The sequence below is a fragment of the Sciurus vulgaris genome, assembly GCF_902686455.1.
Source record: "Sciurus vulgaris genome assembly, chromosome: 16".
NCBI classification, from domain to species: Eukaryota; Metazoa; Chordata; class Mammalia; order Rodentia; family Sciuridae; genus Sciurus; species Sciurus vulgaris.
The window spans coordinates 258,133-266,720 of NC_136477.1; the positions used below are offsets into that span (position 1 = coordinate 258,133).

General features: G+C 62.5%; 1 protein-coding gene across 1 annotated transcript; it reads right to left on the reverse strand.

The window, feature by feature from the left end:
- Positions 1-846: 846 nt before the first annotated feature.
- On the reverse strand, positions 847-3,661 carry CIMAP1D (CIMAP1 family member D; the record flags this gene model as incomplete). Its single annotated transcript, XM_079115070.1, has 3 exons — positions 847-1,331; positions 2,221-2,334; positions 3,490-3,661. 3 exons carry the CDS (start codon positions 3,659-3,661, stop codon positions 847-849), a joined length of 771 nt encoding a protein of 256 aa, XP_078971196.1.
- Positions 3,662-8,588: the final 4,927 nt, after the last annotated feature.

An 8,588-nucleotide genomic window follows, 5' to 3' on the forward strand; every position in this document is an offset into this window, starting at 1 on the left:
GGGAGGTTTGAATAGGCTGGGCCTGGCCTGTTGGACCACAATGTGGTGGTCAGATGACACCAACACTGTTAACTTTGTATGAGAGGCGCCCAGTGGTCAGGGTTCAAATCCTGTGTCAGATTGACATGGGGTCCACCCTGTGCCCCTGGATGAGTGCACAAGTGTCCAACAGGTGGTGGTTTATCAAGATGGGAGCAGTACACAGCTAGGGATGGCAGGTGTTGGGAGACACGCAGACCTTAAACCAGCTTCACAGTTCCCTCTCCAAGGAGCCCTGCCTACCTCCTCAGCTCAACCTCCACCTCTGGCCTCCCCTAGCCTGGGTCCCATCTGCCTCCATCCCTGGGGGCTGGAGAGTCATGAGACTGGCCCTGGAAAGAAGTGTCCTAAGCATGAATAGAAACCCGTGTGTGTGAGGCTGACATGATCGACAGCAGTTCTAAAGGGCACAGTGGCTCAGGGTCGCCCCAACCCATCTTCAGTGGCCACACAATTATGAGAAGCAGAAAAGAGCCCAGATTTGGCAGAAACCCGAGTTGTGTTTGGGATCCAGACGCTAGTGGGGCCGTACGCTGAGTTCTAGGGCACAGGACGCTCCATTTCCAGCCAAGGAAAGGAATGCTTTTCCCTGCCTGACCTGGCCCGACATGACCAGGACAGAAGAAACTGGGGCACTAGGAGGAGCCTGGCCCTGCACCCTGCTAGGAGCCAGGGACAGGGGGTCATGTAACCTAGAAGGACCTCAGCATGGAACAGGGTGAGGGAGAGACTCCTGCCTGCTCCCCTGGCTTCTCTGAGAGCTTTGCCTGCCCGCACCCTCTCAACCAGGTGGGGTGCTGTACCCCGTCAGGGTGTGGAGTCTACAGCCATAGTGGCAGCCTGCTTGGAGTGGCGGCCACCCATGGTGTACGCTGGGGCCCTGGCTTTGTTCACGGTGACCTGCTCTGGGCTGTGGGTGCCAGGGCCAGGTGCCTCCTCCAGGGGGTGCAGGGCACGGGGCCGCCCCAGCATTGTGAAAGCAGGCCAGCGGGGACGGTAGGTATTGGGGTCTGGGCTGTCATACTGGCCAGGGCCCGGTATCTCAGCAGGGTCCTGTGGGGGGCGGGCGGGGGGCGTACGGCCCACCATGCTGTAACTTGGGCTCCTGGGCTTGGTGAAGATCTGTGAGCCCCAGAGGGGTGGCAGGGTGTAGGCATTGGGAGCAGGAGCCGCTGTGTCCAGGGGTCTCCAGCAGAGGCGGGGGCCCAGGGTAAAAGCTGGGGCCTTCCGCTGGCGCAGAGGGGGCACCTTCTCTGGGCTGTAGGACCCAGGGCCTGGTGTCACCTCTAGACCTGTGAGAATAGAAACGGGGTTGGCCCAGGACAAACACCTGGCCACTGGACACTGCATGGCCCCCACCGCCCACGAGTATCCTGGGCTCCCACGCAATCCTGCAGCCCCAAACACCTGTTCCCCAAGCACAGGTCTTGACAGGCTCAGCCCATCAGGGCTTCTGTTTCCCCTCCTTCCTCCCAAGAGCACTTCCCGAGGAGTCCGACCTGCATCCCTCTCTGTTGCCCTCCCCGGACAGAACCCTCACACCCTTCCCGGGACCCCCTGGCTCTTCCTCTCTCTAGTCATGGCCACCCTGAGGCGGGGTGGCCCATCTGGGTCTCAGTCTACCAGCAGACGGGATCTGGTGAAGAGCATGTGTGATTTAGGGGTGGCTGTGATGGTGGGCTGGTCAGGGAGCAGGGCCTGGGTGGTGGGCTGTGAGTGTGAAGATGGGTTGAGGGAAGAGTGGCTGAGCGGAGGGAAGGAAGGCAGACTCATGGCTGGATGGACGGTGGGTGGGTGGGGCGGGTGGGTGGAAGGGTGGTGGGTGGGTGGGAGGCAGTGTGGGTGGAAGGGTGGTGGGTGGGTGGGAGGCAGTGTGGGTGGGTGTGTCTGTGGTGTGAGAGGGAAGGTAGCTGTGTGGAGAACAGGGCGGGGGTCCCGGGGTGTCGGTGTGAGCTGTCTGGTGGCCCTGCGGGGCCCAGAGCACCGCAGCGGTGGCCTCCTGGTGCCCTGCTGGAGGTGGCAGCCCCACCATGCACGTGTGCCCAGGCCATGTGACTGGCCCACTGAGCAGCCAGGTCCTCTCAGGCCTGGTGGGCACTGGGACGCAGCCCCTGTGTGGTCTCCTGGGTCTGGTCCTCAGGCCCTGGAGGCAGCCTCACGGGCAGCACCGGGCACACTCACCCCGAGGCCTGGGGCGGCTCTGCATGGAGTAGGCTGGGGTGCAGCTGCGGCCAAAGCGAGTGACTTTTGGGTCCAGAAAGTGGACGGGCCCCGGGCTGGCATGCTGAGGAGGAGCTGAGGAAAGAAGCCCAGAGTCCTGAGAGCCTCCGGAGCTGAGGCCAGCACCACGCCCATCCCCTGGCTGCCCAGAGCACAGCCCTGCCAGGGGAGCCCATGGCCCTGAGCTGCTGTGGCCACCTGGCTGCGCCCCGCTCACTCTGCCCACCCTCCGATCTGGCCGGTGGTAGGCGGGCAACCCGGTGGTGGAGCACACGAGCCAGCGCCCAGAGGGACACGCATGCCATCTCCAGAGTCGGGCCTTGTTCAGTCACAGCAGGGCTGGGGTCCTTGGGCCAGGGCTTGACTGGCCAGCACGTCCATGTTGATAGGATCCACGTGCAAAGCGGCCCCAGCGCCTGTTCCGTGCGTGGGACGACTCCCTCCATCGCCCCCACCCCCCCTGGGCGGCGGGGCAGCACACATGCTGCCTGTGCCCAGGTGGGTACACGCATGGGAACAAGCAGCAGCGGCACCCAGGTCTCAGCTGGCGTTGGAGAGTCCACGGGGCTGGGCACAGCCTCACGGGCAGCGGGCACACACAGCAGGGGCTCGGCCGCTCCAGAGGAGCCTACGCTCACTGGGTTCCTCACCCGCACTGAGGCCTGAGCCTCTGGAGTGAGCCTCCCTGCCCGCCCCAGGACAGGGTGAATAGGTGGCGCCCAGCCCAGGGGCTGTGGATCCAAGTTGGAGTCCCGCCTCCTCTGGGACCTGGCCCACATGCCCCGCCCACGAGTTGGTCCCCCTCCTGGCATCTCACTGTATCCCGGGAGGCACAGTATCACCTTCATCTGCCAGAAGTGGAAAGTGCCGGTCCCAGCGGTCTCCAGTGAGGCGGGCAAGGGGCACCAGGAGCTCAGCGGCCCTGCCCGGGACAGCAGGCCCGCGGCTCCTCCCCAGGCCCCGGACCCACCACACCCCACGCTCAGGACGCGGCCTATGCCGCACGCTCTGCCTGGAGTTCTCCTCCCCTCAGGGCTCCGGCCGCCCTGCAGAGCCCGGCTGTGTGTCCACCGCCCCGCACTCGCCTGGGCCTTCAGCAAAAGGTCCGCCGTCCCCTCTATCCAGGAGGCGCTCTGAGCCTGGGGTCAGCACCTGGGGACCAGGTCTGCCTGGGCCCTGGGCCACGTTCCCACCAGCCTGGCCTCACCCTTGGCCAGCTGCAGGGGATACCAGCTGATGCCTGCACTGTCCCCCGGGCCAGGCAGCTCCGGAGCCTGGTGTGGGACAACCGCTGGTCCCCAGGGCTGAAAGAGGTTTCGTGGCCCTTCCTCCAGTCAGCCCGGCGGCCTCCACCCCAGCGGTGGACCCTCCTGCTGGCTGGGGGCCTCGGCAGCCCGAGCATCGGGCAGTGGGCAGCATAAGGCTGGGTGGAGGCTCAAGTCTTCTGCTGTGGTGCTGGCTCCACAGATGAGCTGGGCAACTGTCCAGCCAGGCGCCTCTGCAGGACCTGCTGGGACCAGGCAGGAGGCGAGGTGCCCCTGAGCCCCACAGGTGTTCACTACCCTGGAAACAACCGTGCCCAGCACCCACAGGCGGAAGCCTGCTTTCCTGGAGCACCTCCTGGGTGCCAGGCACCTGGTGTCTTCTGGAGTGCCATTGCAGTGCTGGGGACGGAGCCCAGGCCTGCTGGACCAGCCATGTCCAGCTGCACTGTTAACATTTAACAGGAGAAAACGAAGGTACAGAGCTGTTAAGCAAGTTGCCCGAAGTCAAGCAGCAAGGAGCTGCAAAACCAAGAAGGCAAACACAGATCTTAACCAGCATATCCAATTCTCCTCCTTCCTTTCTCTACCAAGAAGGAACAGGACCAGAAAGGGCAGCAGCTTTCCTGAGGGCACACAGCAAGTGGGAGATGGACTACCTCTTCACTGGGGGACAGAATGTGTGGGGCGAAGAGGCCCAGAATGCTACTGGGGATAACTCTGGAGACTTGGCCAACCCCAGCACACCATGCCCACACCGCTAGCCTTACCTTTGCTGGGCCTCCGGGACAGGGAGTAGGCAGGACTGGCCACCCTGGTGCAGTCATGGTTGATGTAGCCAATTGTAGATGGCAGGATGTACAAGCCTGGCCCGGAGCCTGCAACCCGACCCACAGATCAAGCCCAGGTTGGGGAGAGACCCCAGGCCACCTCCTGAGCCCCACCAGGCTGGGGAGAGGGGAGCCAGGGACAGCCCCCGGGACAGGATGAGGCCACATTGTGAGTCAAACAGGAATCGGGGAGTGGGAGGACGGAGGACCCCAGCTCCTGTGCCTGCGCTCACAGGAGCTAGTGCCCGGCCGGAGGTGGGCGCAGGGGGCGCAGAGCCACGGAGTTGGCCGTGGAACCTGGTATGGATCCGTCTTGGCTGTTGGATCCCCATGGAAACCAAGGCACAGGTGCAGCCCCGGCCCAGAGCTGAGGCGGGCTCGCCAGGCCCCCACCCTGCGGTGCACCTCCCGGGGCCTCTGGTCACTGCCCTCATGGCTGCCCACTGCACGTAGCCCCCATGGTGGGTGATGGGAAGCAGAAGCCTCAGCTCAATCCATCCTGCCTGAAGCACCTACCTGCAGCTGGCTGCAGAACATTCCAGAAGCCCTGGCGGGGAGTGGGGCAGGAAAGGGGCCCCACCAGCGGCCACCCTCCCCAGGGCAGCACGCACTTGTCTCCAGGGTGGTCGTCCCACGGGTCCTCCTCAGGCCCATCTCTGGGACCTGGCCCCCAGCTGTCCGCTGGGTCACGGGGACGCAGTCATAGCCGAGGGTCCGCATGGTCAGCCGCAAGGGGCTGGGTGTCTTCTCTGGGCCTCTGCGCTGGCACCTCAGGCCAGCACTGTCCCCAGTCCCCACGGCGGGCTCACGCTGGCCGGCCCTGGCCTCGCCACACCCCCCGGCACACAGGGGCCCCTTGTCCCTCCGCCGGACGGACGCGGGACACTGGCCTGGAAGTGGGGCTGGGATCAGGTGTCGGCTGGAGGCTAGAGGATCAGGAAGGAACTCAGGGTCAGCAGAGCAGATCCCCGGGGAGGGCATCGCCTGGCCCCATTTCCATGCCTTGCTCCTGCATTCACACGAGTACTCATTGAGTGCCTGCTGTGTACCAGGCTGTCTGGGGAGGTGGGGACAGGACCGCTGGGACAGGCAAGGGGCTGACCTCCTCAGGAGGGGACAGAGAACACAAACACACCTGCCGGGCGCTTGACACTGGCGTGGTGCCCACGAGTGTCTGCTGCACAGCAGGGCTGGCAGGTGCCCCAGGAGAGGAACCCCAGGTGTCCCGGGCAGGGCTGCGGGGTGTCCTCCACCCCGACTGAGGCAGGCACTGTGCCAGGCCCCACAGAGGCTGGAGAGAGCAGGGGAAGCAGGCCCCAGGCTCCTTGCCCTGTCCTTGCTGGCTTCTGTACTGCCGGGCCCTCTTGAAATGGGATTTTAAGCCATTGGATTGAGATTTACCCCACAGTGGGTAAATTTTCAGGGGGTACCAAGAATCGGAATTGAACCCAGGGGCACTTAACTACTGAGACACATCCTCAGTCCTGTTTATTTTTTATTTTGAGACAGGGTCTTACTATACAGCTGAGCCTGGCCTTGAACTTGTGATCCTCCTGCCTCAGCCTCCCAAAACCCTGGAACTGCAGGTTTGCGCCACTGTGCCCAGACCCCAATGTAATTTGATGCCGGAGAGCGAGCTGTGCAGAGCAGGTACGTGTGTCCGGGTGCTGGAGGCACCTCTAACACCTGCAGAAAGAACAGACCCTGATCAGAGCCAGGAGACGTGGGGCGGGGGGCCTCTGCAGAAACCCAGACACAGACGGTGGGCAAGGATGCTGGGGAAGGAGGCTGGGAGGGAGGCTAGGAGGCTCACAGGCCCAACCTGGAGGGGAGGCAGATGCATGGGCAGTGGCACCTGCTCTGTTCGCAGCTTCTGCCTCCGATGCTTGCCAGCAGGTTTGATGGTGAGGGTGAGAGGGAGTCGGGGTTCTCTCCAGGACCACTGTCTGACAGCCCCACTGTTCATCTGTCAAACTCACAGACACTCGGTGCAAGGTGAACTCCAATGTCAACGGCGGCCTCCTCATGGACAGGGAGATGATGGCCAAGGCTCAAGAACGGTAAAAGTGGACTCTCTGGAAAGGCACACTATGTGGATCAAAGACGGAAGTTAAGATCACAAGTTCAAGGCCAGCCTCAGGAACTTAGCAAGATCCTGTCTCTAAAAATAAAATATAAACAATGGCTGGGAATGTGGCTCAGTGGCTAAGTGCCCCTGGGTTGAATCCCCAGGACCAAAAAAAAAAAAACCTACTTTGAGATTCCATGTCATGCTGGTCAGAATGGCACTTTTTAAGAACACAGATAATAACTAAAATAATAATAAATAATGGAGAGAATGTGGCAGAAAAGCTAGTCAGCTATTGTTAGTGGGACTGCAAATTAGTATAGCCACTCTGGAAAGCAATCTGGAGATTCCTCAAAAGAACTAGGAATGGACCACCATATGGCCCAGCTACCCCTCCTTTGTATTTATCCAAAAGAACCAAAATCAGCACACTATAGTCACATGGCCACATGGACGCCCACAGCAGCTCGACTCACAACAGCCAAGCTATGGAACCAGCCCAGGTGTCCGTCAACAGAGGGATGGATACAGACAGCGTGGCACAGACAGCTGGATCATGGCATCTGCCAGTACACGGATGGAACTGGAGAGCATGACACTAAGAGAAATAAGCCAGGCTCGGGAAGTGAGGGTTGAGTGCTCTCCCTCTCGTGGGGAGCTGCAGCAAGACAAGGGGCAGGTGGGGACTGGCTGCCACAGGCAGGAAGATGGGAGGAGGAGGAGGTGGGCTGGGCGGCATGTGGGGAGAGCTGGAAATGCAGAAATGCTTGCTGTCCAGCTGTGCGTGTGTAAATGCCTGTGTGCCTGCAAAGCATCAGTCACAACCAGCAAGTCAGTGAGCCCAGAGGCGAGGAAGTGGCTGCGGTGCTGGACCCTGAACAGCAAAGCAGCAAAGCGAGGCAGCGACCAAAGGACCTCTGCAGGTGTCAATCCCGAGCTCAGGGCCAAGAGGACAGGGTGTGTGGGAAGCCTGGTGTCTGGTGCTCGGCTTTGCTACAGCCTGGAAAGCGAATCTGGACAGGGTGCTGCGGTCCACCACACTTGCCTGCCCAGGACAGGGTCCTCGCAGACGGCTCTGGTGAAAACGGGTCCTATGGTGATCCCTTGACCGTGCTGAGTGTCTTTAGAGAAAAGGGAAGTTTGGGGCTGGAGACGCACTGAAGGCCACAAGACGCCAGAGGTAGAGACACAGTGGTGTGCTCACAAGCCACCAGAAATTGAAGGAGCTCCCCCGGGGCCTGGGGAGGGTGCACACCCAGACAGGATCACGTCCAGTTCGCCCCGAGGTCTGAGAAAACCAACGCAAGCGCCTTCCGGGTCGGGCGCTGGAGGGTTAACAGGAGTTTTCTGGCAGAGAACGGAAGTTAGGTGTTAGGAGAGGCAACAGCCATGCAGAGGGGAAGCCTGAGGGACAGGGGTGGTCGCAGAAGGACAGAGCAGTCTCTCAGGCTGTCGTTCAGGCCACGGTGGGACGAGAGGCCTGTGGGGAGCAGCTTTCCTTGCCAGACAGACCCCACCAGCCTCCCTCCTCACGTGGCCTGGCCCGGGCCACTCAGCCCTCGGGACCCAGAGTCGGCCTCTGCAGAGCAGACACCCTCGCACCTCAGCCTGTGGGTGAGGGAACCCACTGTGGGGACAATGTGGCCATCACCTCACCTGTGGCCACCACCCTGCCCCTGACCACCACCCTGCCCCTGACCACCACCCTGCCCTCTGACCACCACCCTGCCCCCTGACCACCACCCTCCCTCTGACCACCACCCTCCCCCTGACCACCACCCTGCCCCCTGACCACCACCCTGCCCCCTGACCACCACCCTCCCTCTGACCACCACCCTCCCCCTGATCACCACCCTGCCCCCTGACCACCACCCTGCCTCTGACCACCACCCTGCCCCCTGACCACCACCCTGCCCCCTGACCACCACCCTGCCCCCTGACCACCACCCTCCCCCTGACCACCACCCTGCCCCCTGACCACCACCCTGCCTCTGACCACCACCCTGCCCCTGACCACCACCCTGCCCCCTGACCACCACCCTGCCCCTGACCACCACCCTCCCTCTGACCACCACCCTCCCCCTGACCACCACCCTGCCCCTGACCACCACCCTGCCCCCTGACCACCACCCTCCCCCTGACCACCACCTTCCCCCTGACCACCACCCT